A 16,095-nucleotide genomic window follows, 5' to 3' on the forward strand; every position below is an offset into this window, starting at 1 on the left:
TCTGAGACGAGGAGGGTCTGGAAATCTCAGTGTCGCGAGTACAGGAGGAAGTGCCTCCACCCACCAACCCACTTAGCCCCTCTCCCAGCAGTGGATGGAAAGGGGTGGGGGTGGGGTGGGGCGGGAGGGCACTGGTGAGAGGGACACACTTCCAGGCTCTTTGGGTTCCCCCTGCTCTCCCAGGGAGCGCTACCTGAAAACAACTTTAGACACTGATTTGGAAGGAAGGAAAGAAGGAAGGGTTCTTTACACCACATCAATTAAGAGCGCTTTCTCTATTCTAGTTGGGGAATATCCAGAAAACTCTTCGAGTCACAAACTCCAGGAGGCAGACATTTAGTTGTAGTCAGTCAGGCTGACTTTGAGAGGCAGCGCCTTGGTCAGGACCGGAGATCAGCGCTACGGGATCTACAGCCTCTCCCCTGCTCCCCAGCCCCGACTTCCTAGTGTCCAGAACTCCAGGTCTATCTAAGCACACAGGGGTGGGGGGTGAGAGCGGGTCAGCGCCAAGCAGCCGGGTCAGTTCAGAGGCCTAAGGGGGAAGGGGGGAGGGGCGCTCAAGGACTGGGGGAGGGGGAGGGCTCATCCATTTCTCCCTTGACAGGTGGTTTGTGTTTCTGATTGGCCAGCGCCACCAGGCTCACACCTCCCTCCCCCAACTCTCTGGAATGTATAATTATCTGCGCGGGGGGTGGGGGTAGTGTGTGAGTGTGTGTGGGAGCAGTCACGTGGTTTTAAAACTAGCCCCCCAGGTTCCCCACCTGTATCTGCTTTGGGGACCCCACTGAGTCCTTAAAGTGCAGGATCCCAAATTCTGGGGTACGCAAGACTTCTAGGGCAGACGATCCCCATCTCCAGATGTGTGTATGTGGAGGGGGTATCAAACCTCAAGGTTCTGAGAAGGGACACCCCAGAGGTGTCAGAGCCAGAGCGGTGGGGGAGGGCCAGAGTCGGAACCAGAGGGAAAGGGAGGGGAAAGGAGAAGGAGGGGAGGGGAGGGGGCTGCCCGCGGGGGGTTGGGTCATTGTCTTTTAGAATTTGGGAGCCTTTGAAAAGCCGTGGGCCCTCCCACCGCTATTGTGCGGGGGAAGATGTAGCAGCCTCTTCTCCGAACCACCCCTTTGCCTGCGGACTTCTCTGGGGCCAGCAGCCGCCCGACTAGGGGCCCGGGGCCACGGGCTCAGCCGACGACCATGGGCTCGGTGTCCAACCAGCAGTTTGCAGGTTCGAGTTCGGGACTTAGCGGGGACACCTTAGGGGGCAGGGCGCCCAGGAGCCAATTAGAGGGGAGGTGGGGAAGTATCCCTCGGGCTGCCCGTAGTACCCCAAGTCGGTGCGGCTTCCTGCTTCACGGGGCCATCTCTGGAGCAAGGAACCCTGGAGTCCCAGTGGCGGGCGCGCCGAACCTGCGGGGGCGGAGGGAAAGAAGAGGAGGGGCCTGTCGGACCGTGTGTCCCCCGGCAACGTGCTGTGGGAAGAGGAGCAAAACTTTCGGGGCACCACTGGCCTCGGTGTAAGCTTTGGGAGCGCGGGTGGCGGCCGGGACAGGTCTTTTTCTCGCCAGCTGCCTGGTACATGCCCCCTCCTGGGTGTACACCGCAGGCTGGACACTGGGGTCTCCCGGCCGGATCCCGAGAGGGCCCTCCGTGGCCCTCCAGCTGAGCGTCCGGCCTTCTCTATCTCCAGGTGGCTGCACCAAAGCGGCGGAGAAGGCGCCCGAGGAGGCGCCGGCCGACGCGGCCCGGGCAGCAGACGAGCCGCAGCTGCTGCACGGTGCCGGCATCTGTAAGTGGTTCAACGTGCGCATGGGGTTCGGCTTCCTGTCCATGACCGCCCGCGCCGGGGTCGCGCTCGACCCCCCAGTGGACGTCTTTGTGCACCAGGTGAGACTGATTCTGGTAACTTTGCTGGGGAAAGAGGAACTAGGAGCGCGTATCCACCGGTGGCCGGTCAAGCTCGGCTGTTGGACTGAAGATCAGGGACTCATTGTGCGACCCCATCTTTGCCCAAGCACCCCAATTCTCAGGGCCCATTAACTACAACCTGGCGAGAGGGGGATGCGGCACTGATTATCAGTGTCCCCCGCCCCCTTCCGGGAACCCCTCCGGCTTACCACGTGTCTATTACCTCTTTCCCCTGGGAAGAGGGCAGGGGGCAGAGAGGTGACCCCATGTGGCAGAAACTAAGGTTGTATTGTGCTTGCGGGTGGGGGGAGGGCGAGCAGGCCGGCCAGGAAAGCACATGCCGGGCCTGAGCCGGGCGCCCAGCGCCTTTAACGTCTGAATATAGCTCCGAGGGCGGGAGAGAGTGAGGGGAACTAGTTACCAGATCCAAAGGCATAAAGCTGGGAAGTCAGCCGTGTCCCCTGTTTAATGCCGACCTCACCCAAGAGGTCATCCAAAACTCAGGCCCTGGGGCCTGGGTAGGTTCAGCAGATTCCTGAAGGACCCATCTGGAGTCTTGAAAGCTCCTTTAGAAGATTCGTTACAGTTCAGGACTCAGGCCTTTGCTCTCCAACTTCTGCCAGAAGGAAAACCTTAAGGAACCCAGGCCTTAACATTTCTGGGACGGGCTATGAGGAAGTTAGGTCGGTGCAACCCCAAGTTCTCAGTTAACGCAGGGCAGCACAGTATGGGGTGAAATTCAGTGTCGAAGGGCAGGGGGTGGAGGGAAGCTGGCCTCTGGACCTATTCTCCTCAGCTTGGCATTTATGGCCCCAGACAGCCATTGATTGCTGTCCTAACATTCCTAGCCTCAAACAAGGAGCCAGAGACCTTGGTCTCCCTCCTCCCAGGCTTCTCTTCCCTGAATATCCTAGAGGTATTGCAGTTATCCCAGGCCACTAGCTCAGAGATAAAGGAAGTTGTTGCATGTGCCTGTTCCATCTATGATGGTTGAGACTGAACCTGGAAACAAAAAATTGCTAATCCCAGGCCCTGTGGGTTGACATCCAGGCCGGGCAGGGAGGGGTTACTTCGGGGAGGTTGGCTTTAGGAGCCATGGGGGAGGGGAAAGGAGGATGTGGGGATTAAGGGTTGGAGCCTGAGGGATGGCATTCTGGAGGGGGAGGGGTGGGGAAGGGAGATGCTGGGTGGACGGTGGGAGGCAGTAGAGAAGTCTCCAGTCCTCAGTGAGGAGGCTGAGGAGGGGAAATTATGAAGACAGAGGAATCATGGAGATAGGGACACACTGGTTACTATTAGCTGTTGGTGCAGTAGGGTCACTGGACTTCTAGAACATCTGCCAAAAGGACCCCCAGTAGGAAGCTTAACTACCCTTTTGCAGCCCCTTCCCCCCCCATTAGACAGCTAGTTTCTGGTTGGTGTCTTTGCCCCCATCTCATTTACATATGTGGATGATAACCCACAGGAAGTAATTGTGGGAGAAAGAAGGGAATTGGCCTCTTTAGATCTATTAAATCACTTTATTACAGGAACCAGCTTTGAATGGCCCTCCTCAGCGGGGTGGCAAGCCTCCCCCACTCTCCCATTTATCTGATCACAAAGAGATTAAAATCTTTCCTGGTATGGAGACAGACTGGACAGCTTCCCCAATTTTGGGAGGTCAGAATAAGTGTCAGATCCAACATTTTCTTGACTTCCCTCAAAGGCTGCTAAGTAGGGAGGGACTAAGGGGAATGTGTCCCCTGATCTTCTGGATTTCTTTACTGATCAAATGGGAATCTGTGCCTCAGCAGGCTTACTCTTAGGATCCAGAACAATTGGAAAACTTGGATACCATGGAAGAAAGCAGGGACCAGCTTGGGTACACTCTGGACTTCAAGGTCTTGGAATGTCCAAGGGATGAACAGTTGAAGAAGTTATCAGGAGGGAGCCGAGCTGGAATAAAGAATCAAGAATCTGTTCCCTAATTCCCACTCTCCCAACTCTTGTCAAAGAGAACAGTAACTGGTCTTTATGATAGTGTGCCTCGGGTTTGGACGGTCCACAGACTGCACCTTAGTACGTTAGCCTAGTAATTTGAAATCCCTCTCTGGATACCTAATGGCAGAGGAAATTTGTAGATGCTGGATAACCTGTAAAAATTGTTTGCTGGGGGAGGAAAGTTACTGAAATGGAGAGGGTAAGAAATCTTTTTTAAAAACTTCTCACTCTTTATAGCCGTTGGTTGTTGGGCACCCTAGGGGTGGGGTGAGGTTGTAAGCACAGTGATCCTAAGGTAACATTTGCCAGGGAGAGGGGATTATAAGCCCTTCTGAGATTGGGTTTATAAGGTTCCCAACACCCTGTTAACTACTATTAGACTCCCTTCCACATACTTTATGTACCCCTGGGGTAAGTAAGTGTGAGGAAAAGCTTATTTTTGGCACCCCTCAAAAAATACCCACAAAGCAAAGAGATTTCTATAACATCCCTTTTACCAGCCACGGTCTTTAGATCTAGAAAATCTTTGGAGTTAGGGGAATTTAAGTATCATAATAATGGTAGATGGCAAGCCCTTGAATCAAGGTTTCTTGACATCAGCATTATTTGACATATTTTGAGCAGGGTACTTCCTTATCGTGGGGTTTGTGTTGTTCATTTTAGGAAGTATAGTAGGATTCTGGCGTCTGTTCCCTAGAAACCAGTTGTACCCTTCAGTTGTAATGACCAAAATGTCTCTAGACATTGCCAAATATCCCCTGGGAGGCAGAATCACCTCCAGTTGAGAAACCATTCTACAGGGAAAACAGCAAGAAAGAGCTAAACTGCTTCCTTTTTCCCGGAGATTCACCAAGAATGCGAAAATCCCTGTGGCCATTTTAAGAGTTCTGCCTTAACTCATGTTTCCTGTGGCTCAAGACTCAAACTACCCAGATTTGTAGAAATTCTGTAAATAAGAAAAAATGTCTTGCTTTTCCATAGTGCCTAAGAACCATACATAATAGGTTTAAACTGGTTTTCTGACTAAAATGCTATATTAGAAGGCTCAGAAGCAAGAAGAGCCCATAGTTGACCAAGGGACCAAATGGGGTTAGGAGAAAGCATTTTTCAATACTGAGACTGAGAAGCCACGTGGCCTGCTTTTTTGAAAGAAAATTCTGGGGTGGTGAGAGCAACATCTTTCAGGGTCTAGGTTGTTAGAACTATTGGGTTTAAAGTGCCTCTTTCAAAGTTGCCTGGTTTTAACTTTGCACCTGTGATTCCTCACTTCATTTCTAATTGTTAATGTATTTCTCTTATACTCTCCTAACCAATGTGTAATCTTTTTGAAAAGAAGGGACCAAGTGTGTGAATGAAAAAGGTAAGGGGGTCTTGTCTTGAGCACCTTGGTAAATCGGGAGTACTCTGTGAGATCCATGTCAGCAGAGGTCTGCTCAGAGAAAAAGACTAGTGATAGGGGATGGGTGTTCATTGGTAGCTGGTCTTTCAAGACTGACTAGAATATAGCCTGGCACACTATGGCACCATGAATGTTGGTATACCACAACTGAGCCCCAGTAGGATACTCTTCTTGGTGGACTGGAAGCTGCAATTTCGGTGATTTCGTTAGTTAATTCATTCCCATCTTTTTTGTTTTGCTTTGTTTATTCCTTGCCCAGTACTGGGAAGGGAACCCAGGGCCTTGTGTTTGCTAGGCAAGTACTCTACTACCTAGTACATTCACAACTTAATGGGAAAAGGCAGGTTAAAAATAAGTCACCTTGATTTTTCAGAATGTTAGTAAGAAGTTGTGTGTTAATTTGGGCATCATGGAAACTTCTGGGATCTTTCTCTGAGTAGACATACTTTCTAGACAATGTCCCATGTAAAGACTATGCCACCATCCTGAGCAAAGTGTCAAATACAGGAAGCTTCTACCTGTTGGTTTGTGACACTATTGCCTGGCCAATAAGGGGCTTTTAGTGACTTACTAGGGCAGTGTTGTTGCTCAAACCTTTCTACTCAATCACCTACCTGCCCTTCAGGAATCCATTTTATGTAGAAACTGCTCTGGGTACAACCACACCTCCCTTCTTTCTGCAGATAGGAACAATAATTCTGTGTAGCACTAGTCTGAGGGGGAGAAGGAGGAAACTTCCAAGAATAGTATGTAATTTTTAGCATCTCGGGTTGGAGTTATTTAATCCAAACAGGAAACAACAGTCCAAGAAGGGCCATGGCTATTCTATACAGCAGAGTACAGGAATGGGTTTTTGTCATAAAACTCCAGAAAGTTTATTCCCATGCTGCATTCCTTAAGCAAGGTGGAGGTGGAGTGGGTTCAAAATAAGCACTTATCCTTGCAACTCCTTCATCCTAAGGATGGAAGAAGGCAAGGTGATCACAGTAAGGTGCTGAAGAGCGAGAACTACTCACATACACATACGTGTTCACAGTTCAGAACCCCTTGGTCCCTGCGTCTCCTCTCCCTCTAGGTTGCCTTCTGCACATGCTGATGCATAGCACCATCTGGTGGAGAACTGCAGGCAGGAGCCAGTGGGCCTGGCTCCCCTGAGGCACGGTGTTGGTTGGGGTAGGCTGCCTGCAGCCTTTGGTTCTGGGCATCTTTTTTCTACCCTCCTCCAAATAAACTGGTCTTGGTGAACTGGTTGGGTTCCTAACTCCTATAAAGTCCTACTTCCTGAAATGAAGCTCAAGTAGAGCTCTGACAGGGCTAAGTTATTAAAATTACTTTTATGTGCTTTACTTCTTTTTTTTTTTTGTGGTGCTAGGGATTAAACTCAGGGATGGTGCTTTACCACTCGGCTACATCCCCAGCCTTTTATTTTCAGACAGGGTCTCCCTAAATTCCTGAGGCTGATCTTGAACTTGGAATCCTTCTGGTTTGGCTTTTCAAGTTGCTGGGATTTATAGGCATGTTCTAGCATGTTGGGCTTTTATATGTTTCTTATTATTTCTACTAGAGTTTGAAATAAGGTCTGTGATTTGCATTGTATTGGATCATGCTGTTTGTATTGGCTAACAGGCTGTTTGCAATCAGCCCAGCTCCTTGCCTTTCACTACGACTTTACTCAGGGTGCTTATTAACCCTCTGTCTCCATGTTGTTGAACTGTAAGGTGGGGGTCATAAGACTTGCCACATGAATTTTATATGAGGGTTAAATGGGTTAACACTGTTATTTATGCTTAACATATAGTAAGCATCAATTAATAACCGTTATTTTGGATATTAGAGAACTTAATTTGTTCAACAAATACTTGTGTACTGCTAAAAACCTAGAGCTGAGGGTAGAGGCATACTGGGTAACTTAACTGAAGTGATTCTGGGTGTTGCAGGAGAGCTGAAAATCTGTTTGGGGTTCCATGAAGTTATAGCAAGTACCCTGAAATTCTGACTGTTGCCACTTATATGGGAAGAAACAATGTGAATAAAATCAGCGGTGATCTAGTTGGAAGGGGCCTGATTTGTACATTAAGTCTGATCTCTTGATTTGGCATGATTAAAAGAATCAGAACCTTAAACTTTTTAAATTCCTATTTCCTGAGTGACCCCTAAGTTCCACATCTCTCTACATTTTGGCAGAAGCTGTTGCTGGGAAGGGGTGTTTGTATGTGGTGGGGGAGGGGCAGTCAATGAGGTATTAAGAAGGGAGCAGAAGGTGTAAGTACCACCACCTTCAATGGAAGATGTTTGCTGCAACTGCCTCTACCAACTTAGCTTGTGCAGCGAGCCCAGGCAGGCTGCCCACCTTAACTTGAACAAATTGGGAACGGAAGATGGGATTCCTCTCTTCCTCAACTTCTCGGCTTTAAAATGTTTATCTGGATAAATAATTGAGGCTCCAGCAAGAAGGATTTGACTGAAGGCATCTGGTGGGGATGGGGGTCCTCCTTTTAGTTAGACCTAGGAGGTATGGGGTGGACAGACCTGAGAAGGGAAGATGGTTACTGGAGGTGACTTTGGCAAACTAGGCAAGACTGACTGGGGAAGAGAGGTGTTTCTGTATCGTTTTACCCCACTGTGACCATAACCCCAACATGGAGAGGAAGGGAGGAACTGATCCTGTCCAATGTGGGGGAGGGGAAGACATACTGGGGGATCTGTGCCTTGGAACTCCAGGAATCTGACCACCAGAACCAACCAGTGTCAACTCTTTGTTTCTGGGGCTGGGCTCTATTGGGGGAGCTCAGGCCATGCCCCTCCCCCGCCAGGCCTTTTCTCTTTGGAGGGGATGGGGAGAGGGCGGGGCCTTGCTTTGTGTGTGGTTGGGGGTGGAATGGGGGTAGTACAAGAATTTCAGGCTCCTTTCAGATTCAGGCCCTGGGAGGCTGGCTCTGTCGGGCTGCACGCTGATTACCTATCTGATAAGAGAGGAATTCAAACTATGTGTTTTGGAAAGGAACCAGGAAGGGGGGCAGGGAGCAACCCCTGGAGACCACCAGTTTAAATCCTGGCCAGCCGGTTAGGTCGAGGTGCCTGCAGGGGTGTTTCAGACCTCAAGTCTCCCAGTGATGGAGCGACCTGAGGGAATGAGTCAGTCTTACGGTGCCTGTCCCTATGTATGGTGCCCCCTGCTCCAAAAATGATTGAGTAAACTGGAGTTTGGAGAAGCCATATTTTTGTGTGTTTCCAGAGCTGGTTAGTGGTAAAACCAGAGTTGATTTTGAGTCTCTTGACACTTGGTTCTCCTTGTTACCCTGCCCCCAACCAGCCTAAAGAAGTGAGTAATTGCCACTCACCCAGGATTTATGTGTGTTAGGAGGCTAAGTGTTAACTACTTTTCATGCATAAAACTTCATGGTTCCACCATAAAATTAGTTTATACTCCATTTTATAAATGAGTAAGGAAAGGAGGGCGAAGTATCTGACTTTTAATCCTTGTTCTTAACACTCATTGCTGAATCACAGCTGGAATTACCTGGGGAGAAGGCTCCTGGTCTTGCTCCTCCAGTACCTTCCAACTCACTGAGTTATCTCTTGTCCTGGCTCAGTGAGAGACAAGTCCGATCTAAGGTTAAATTTAGAGTGGTTTCTGTGCAACAGGGAAGAGAAAAGGTCCTTTGGCCACTGTGGCGTTTTTATTTCCTGTTTGAGTGCTCTACCCCTTTGCCCACATCAAGCTGAGGCAGTGTGCTGGGAGGCATCACATCCCTGGATGTTCTGGGAGGATAAAAACAAGTGAAGAGGGTATTTGGGTGTGATTCAGGGGTGGATCACATGCCTAGCATGTGCAGAGGCTCTGGGTTCAATCCCCAGCACCCTTATTCCTGTCCAGGAGAAAAAAGTGGAAGAATCCTATAGCTTTGGAATATTCCTATGATAGGACAGTTGCAAATAATAACACATAAAGTATTTTCTGCATACTTGATATTTCCATGTCCATGTAATTTTCATTAAACCTATTAAGTTAAAAGGCACTGGGGTATTTTTCGTTTTTTTGTTCTTTTTTGTTTTTTCATTTTCTAGATCTGAGGCTCAGATGTGAGTGACTGATAAAGGTCACACAGCCAGTAACTAGAAAGCAAGCATTTTATAAAGCAGGATATGTATTACTCCTAAGCCTGTGTTCTTAACCAGTACCCTTGATAGAAGATTTTTTTGTACCTAGGATTGGACCCACAGGTGCTTAACCACTGAGCCACATCCCCAGCCATTTTAAAATTTTTTAAATTTTGGGATAGGATCTCACAAAGTTGCCTAGGGCCTTGCTACGATATTGAGACTGGCTTTGAACTCTCTGTGGAAGTTTTGTCTTTTACAATATCATCTTTTTTTTTTTTTTTCATATCTTCTTTTTTATTGTAAACAAATGGGATACATGTTGTTTCTCTGTTTGTACATGGCGTAAAGGCATACCATTTGTGTAATCATAAATTTACATAGAGCAATGTTGTTTGATTCATTCTGTTATTTTTTCCCTTCCCCCCACCCCTCCCACCCCTCTTTACCCTCTATACAGTAGTTCCTTCCTCCATACTTGCCCCCCTCCCTAACCCTAACTCTAACCCTTCCCTCCCTACAATATCATCTTAATTAAAATAAAAGTTAGCCACATGTTGGGGTGCATAGATCTGTAATCCCAGCTACTGGGAAGCTGAGGCAGGAGGAACACAAGTTCAAGGTCAGCTTCAGCAACTAGAGATTCCATCTCAAAATTAAAAATAAAAAGGGCCATGGACATGGTTGTCATTGTGCACCACACCTGGCCCTTCTTGACATATTTGACACATTGGCTGTTTTACCCCAATAAGGTGAAGTTATAATGAAGACTTTTCTAGAGAGGGCATGGGAGATACTGTCACCTCTACTAAAATGTTGTTGATGTACCAAGTGGCACCGTAGCTGTGAGTTTTAAGTCAGGAACTCTGGGTTCTTCCGATGCTTGTATTGCCATTCAGCTAGTTGTATGGATAACTCCCCTTCCCTTTTATTTTTTTTAAGGCTGCCAGGCTATTTATTTACTGCTTTGTAAGTATCACATTTTTAAAAATTTTAGTACAAATGTGTATTTTCATGGGATTATTTCATACAAATTGTTCTAAACATTGCTTTTTTTCCTTTAATTGTGTTATGTGGTCATCTTAAGTTAAATAATTTAAAATCTGTCTCCTTATTGCCATGTGTCTTGGCACATGTTTATAGTCCCAGCTACTCAGAGGGTTGGGGCAAGAGGATCAGAAGTACAAGGCCAGACTGAGCAACACAGTGAGACCCCATCTCAAAGAAAATAGAAACAACTACAAAAAAAAAAAAAAAAAAAAAAAATTACCTCTGTTCTTTAATTCATCCAAAAATGTGCTAGATATTATCTGAAGTAATAACATGGTCTTCTACATTTTTCTTAATGCCTGAATGGTATTCACTATTGTGTCTATACCATATTATATTCAGCCATTCCCTGCAAATAAGGTAGTAAGTTATTTACAGTTTTTAACACCAATGACATACTGAATTTTATGCTGTTTTCCTGAAAATTAAACCTATTAATACTTATATAATTCTTTTTTAAATATGTAGTTTTCCTTAACATTTAGGTGTTTAATTCCCTTGAAACGCATTTTGATATGTATGATGATAAAGTCTAGGAAACTGGCTTTATTTCCAAGTGAGTAATTAGTTTGTTTCAGCAAAATCTGACTTGTTTTCCTCATCTACTGGTTCCTCCATATAGTCCTGGATCTTGCTGTGACTTTCACTTTAATTCCCTCATCTGCCTCATGCTGTGTTTATCCTTCAACTTTGAGTAACACTTTTGATATAATTTCAAACTTAGAAAAAGATTACAAGAATATGGGGGATGGGAATAGGAAAGACAATGAATTGAACGTAACTCCTATGTTCATATAAAAATATACAACCAGTGAAACTCTACATCATGTACAACCTCAGGAATGAGATCCTAATTAGAATAAGTTATATTCCATGTATGTATAATGTGTCAAAATGCACTCTGTCATGTAAAAATCGAAGAAAGGTACCAGAGAGTTGGAGGACTTGATGTTTATATGCATGTAAAATAGTCTTTGATTCTGTACATTTATTCTAAGTCCATGGTTATTCTGCCTTTCAAATGTATCTACACATATCTCCATGGTTAAAAAAAAGAGAAAGGAGATTATAATACAAAAAGTTCCTATATAACCTTTACCCAGACTTATCAATTATTTACATTTTGTTCCATTTGCTTTATCATTGCCTTTATCTTTGTACAGTTGCGGTTGGTTTTGTGGGGGGTTTTGGTACCAGAGACGGAGCCTAATGGTTTGAGACAGGGTTTCACTAGTTGCCAAGCCTGGCCTTGAACTTGGAATCCTCTTGCCTCAGCCTCCTGAGTTCCCTGGGATTAAAGGTGTGAACCCTGTGCCGGACTGTAGTAGTTAATTTTTTAACCATAAATTGCAGTATTCAGCATCTTTGTCTTTAAATATTTCCATGTGTATTTCCTAAGAATAGGGACAATCTCTTATATCATCTCAGTGCAATGATCATAATCAGATTTGATATTGACATTTATCCATAGTCCATATGCAAATTTTGTTAATTGTCCTATTTTTGTCCTATTTCAGGATCCAGTCCAGAATTTTGCATTCCATTTAACCACACAGTTCTTCCTGTTTTGTCCTTCATGATCTTGACATATTTGAAGTGTATAAGTCTGTGGTATAGAATGTCCCTCTATTTGGTTTTGTCTGATGTTCCCTCAAAGTTAGATTCAGAGTGAGCTGTTGAAAGTCATATCCTTGGTGCATTGAACCTGGAAATAGGTGTCCCTTTTCATTGTGTCCCATTATAGATTCAGTAATGCTAAACTTAAAAAATGTGGCTAGGTTGGTCTCTGCCAGTTTTATCTACTGTAAATTTGCAATAAGTCTTGTTGGTCATTATTTCTTAAATTGTTGAACATTTTTTAATAAGGCACACAATAATGCTTTAATATTAAAATACTGCCTAATTTTTTATCTTGTTCCCAATATTCTAGTTACTTGGTCTTCTGGTGGTAATATAAAAACTGAGGCATTATGTGAACACAAAATGTTGAAGGGCTTTATAGTGTTACCCTTTCTATTCTGCAATTTTGTATTTGTTGATTTCTTACAAATGCTAACATTTAGACACTTTTTTTTCTTTTTTTTTTTAACTTAGGACTTTAAATTGGCTGTAAAACAATGTTTGGCATCTACTTATCATCATAACCTTTGCTAATGTCATGCAGTCTCTTGGAATTTAGTCCTTGCTGCTTAACGGGGAATGCTGTCACCCTTGCTCTCCTATCTTATATGAACAGGTTTGTGCACTTCTGAGTTTTATGGTGTAATAATGGAAACGAATGGTAACATCTACCATGTTTCCTTTACCAGAGTAAGCTGCATATGGAGGGCTTCCGCAGTCTGAAGGAGGGTGAGGCAGTGGAGTTTACCTTTAAGAAGTCTGCCAAGGGCCTGGAATCCATCCGCGTCACTGGGCCTGGTGGTGTGTTCTGTATTGGGAGTGAGAGGAGGCCAAAGGGGAAGAATATGCAGAAGCGCAGATCCAAAGGAGACAGGTATGGCTTGGAAGGCCTAAGGGGATATTTTTCCCAGTATGTCAAATGTATCAGGTTACCAAAGGTAAAATGAAGCCTATGGTCCCTCCTAATCTTGCTGTTGGGTTTGAAACATCTTATCTCTGAGCAGATTGTATCTTTTTATTTTTAGATATATTTTTTATTTTGAAATAGGGTGTTTTTGGGGGGGCGAGTACTGGGGATTGAACTCTGGGGCACTCGACCACTGAGCCACATCACTATTTTGTATTTTTATTTAGAGACAGGGTTTCACTGAGTTGCTTAGCACCTCACTTTTTGCTGAGACTGGCTTTGATCCTCCTGCCTCAGCCTCCTGAGCTGCTGGGATTACAGGCATGTGCCAGTGCTCCTGCCTTGAGATAGGGTCTTGCTAAGTTACCTAAGACCTTGCTAAGTCACTGAGGCTGGCCTCAAATTTGTGATACTCTTGCCTCAGCCTCCTGAGTCACTAAATTTATAGGTGTGCACCACCATGCCCCACCAATATCTGACTTCCTAAATTTCTTTTATACTAAGGGTATGGTAGACTGTCATCTATTCCCCAAGATGCAGTTTGCAGTTGGGGTCAGTGACTCTGCTCTTGGTATCTTAGTATTTTCAAATTGACATGAATCTGAAAATAATATGCAGTTGATTTGGAACGAACTTAGAGATCAGCTAGTCTTTATTTCTTCATCTGTAAGTGGGGATATTGGTCTCTGGGAAGGAAAGTGAGTGAAGTGAGAGTCCTGGACCCAAGCTCAGATGTTTTCCCTCTGGGGAGGACTCTAAACTCTTCTCATACCTTTATCTCACCTTTCCCACATTGCTTTGCGTACCAGGTGCTACAACTGTGGTGGTCTGGACCATCATGCCAAGGAATGCAAGCTGCCACCCCAGCCCAAGAAGTGCCACTTCTGCCAAAGCATCAACCATATGGTAGCCTCATGTCCACTGAAGGCCCAGCAGGCGCCCAGCTCCCAGGGAAAGCCAGCCTATTTCCGGGAGGAAGAAGAAGAGATCCACAGCCCTGCCCTGCTCCCAGAGGCCCAGAATTGAGCCACAGCGGGTGGGGGCTATTCTTTTGCTATCAGGAGTTCAAGGAGCAGGCATCAATCGGCAGAGTGGAGAAAGTGGGGATAAGGGTGGGTTGGGGGTAGGCGGCAGTGCCAAGTTTCTCAGGCCGGGGGTTCCCAGCATCATCCCATCTTCCCTTTCAGTGGGGGGAAGGGGTGAGGCAAAGGAACTCCAACCATGCTCTATCCAAATGCAAGTAAGGGCTTTGGGGCAAAGCCACCTTAACACCTGTGTGCTTTATCTGAGTCTTCACCCCAAAACCTGTGGCTTTTGAAAGTGGCCTGGATAGGGAGGTTGTTTTGCTTTCAAAGAAGGAAATGTAGTAGTATTTCCCTTGCCAGGGCATAAAACAGTTAAGCAGGAGATCAGATGAATGGACCCAACCCACAAACTACCACGTTCTGCGGGAGAGAATCTCAGGAGCAAAGCAGGGTTTTCACATCTTGTTTGTTTCCTCACGACACCATCTTGGGATATAGTGCTGGGAACTGTCCCAAGCAATGGGTTGTGAGGATAGGCAAAAGGGGTGGTTGGGAAAACAGCTATAGACCCACTACTCCTAACTCACTCCCACCCTTTCTAGGCCAATGTGATTTTATTTATTTGCTCCCTTGGGTAACTGCACCTTGGGTCCCACTTTCTCCAGGATGCCAACTGCACTATCTGTGTGCGAATGACGTATCTTGTGCATTTTAACTTTTTTCCCCTTAATATAAATATTCTGGTTTTGTATTTTTGTATATTTTAATCTAAGGCCCTCATTCCTGCACTGTGTTCTCAGGTACATGAGCAATCTCAGGGATAAGGCGGCAGCAGCTCCAGGTCTGCACAGCAGGAATAGTTTTTGTTGTTGTTTTTATCACCATGGAGAGCAACCATTTGGAGTGCACAGCCTATTGAACTACCTCATTTCTGCCAATTAGAGCTGGCTTTTCTGCCATACTGTCCTCTTGAAACCCCCTCCACCTTAAATGTTTCATGGGAGACTAGGTTTTAATTGAGTTGCCCCATGACTTGATCTCCTTGTACTAGAAGACTGGAAATTAGTTGAAACAAAAAATGGTGGTGCAGAGAAGTAAAGAGAGGTTGGGCCAGGTAACAGGCCCAGAGAGGAAGCCAAAGTTAAGTGATGGTTGTCTAATCCTAGGGCATGGAACTTGATTTACATACCAGATCCATCCTTCACCAGATTAGCCTAGATCTACCATGTACAACAGGGTGTAGGTGTGCTTTTTTTTTTTTTTTTTTTTTTTTTTAAAGTAAGGATGGGTTTGAAGACCAGCACCCCTGTTCCACCCTGTGCTGTACAGGGAAGGCTATTATGAAGCAAGGGCTAAAATCCTTAACCTTTCAAAATTCTTGGCTTCCAGGGAGATCCATAAGCAAGGACCTCTTTGTGGCACCGGGAGCCAGTGTCCTGCCCTGCTGCAATAGTGATGAGTAATGAGTGTCACGGTAGCGAAGAGAGAAAAAAGGGGGTTTCGTTTACATGCTGTGAGATCACCACAAACCTACCTCACTGTGTTGAAACGGGACAAATGCAATAGAACGCATTGGGCGGTGTGTGTCTGATCCTGGTTTCTTGTCTCCCCCAGATGCTGCCCCCCTCTAGTTATTATATTTGTCTGGGCTTTGTAGGACTTCACTGAGTCTCTGAGTTGGTGATTGCTAGGTGGCCTAGTTTGTGTAAATATAATGTGTTGGTCTTTCTCCATGTTCTTTTGGGGTTTTATTGTTTACAAACTTTGTATTGAGAGAAAAATAGCCAAAGCATCTTTGACAGAAGATTCTGCACCAGGCAAAAGGATCTGAAACATAAGTTGGGGGGGGGGGCTTCTTCCTGAAGTGGGGGTCTTGAACCATCTCTTATGTTCCCCTTTCCCTGTTTGCTATTTTGGACCAGATCTTCTGTCCTAAAAACCTGACTCTTATCCTACCTTTTCCTCAAAAGAAAACCTACATACACATTTAATTCTTCCAGTGTGTCTACAACTCTTAAATGATTTATGCAAAATTCCTTAAGAAGCTAGGATTCCCTGCCCCTTGTTCCTAACCTCCTGAGTCAAGACCAGCTCTTGAAGTGATTCATG

General features: G+C 45.7%; 1 protein-coding gene across 1 annotated transcript; it reads left to right on the forward strand.

Moving 5' to 3' along the window:
* Nucleotides 1-1,193: 1,193 nt before the first annotated feature.
* Nucleotides 1,194-14,027, forward strand: LIN28A (lin-28 homolog A; the record flags this gene model as incomplete). The annotated part of the gene is made up of 4 exons (XM_079115295.1): nucleotides 1,194-1,224; nucleotides 1,687-1,883; nucleotides 12,744-12,928; nucleotides 13,771-14,027. The coding sequence occupies 4 exons, from the start codon at nucleotides 1,194-1,196 to the stop codon at nucleotides 13,985-13,987; spliced, it is 630 nt and encodes a 209-aa protein (XP_078971421.1). The 3' UTR covers nucleotides 13,988-14,027.
* Nucleotides 14,028-16,095: the final 2,068 nt, after the last annotated feature.

The sequence above is a fragment of the Sciurus vulgaris genome (assembly GCF_902686455.1).
Source record: "Sciurus vulgaris genome assembly, chromosome: 1".
In the NCBI taxonomy this organism is placed as follows: Eukaryota; Metazoa; Chordata; class Mammalia; order Rodentia; family Sciuridae; genus Sciurus; species Sciurus vulgaris.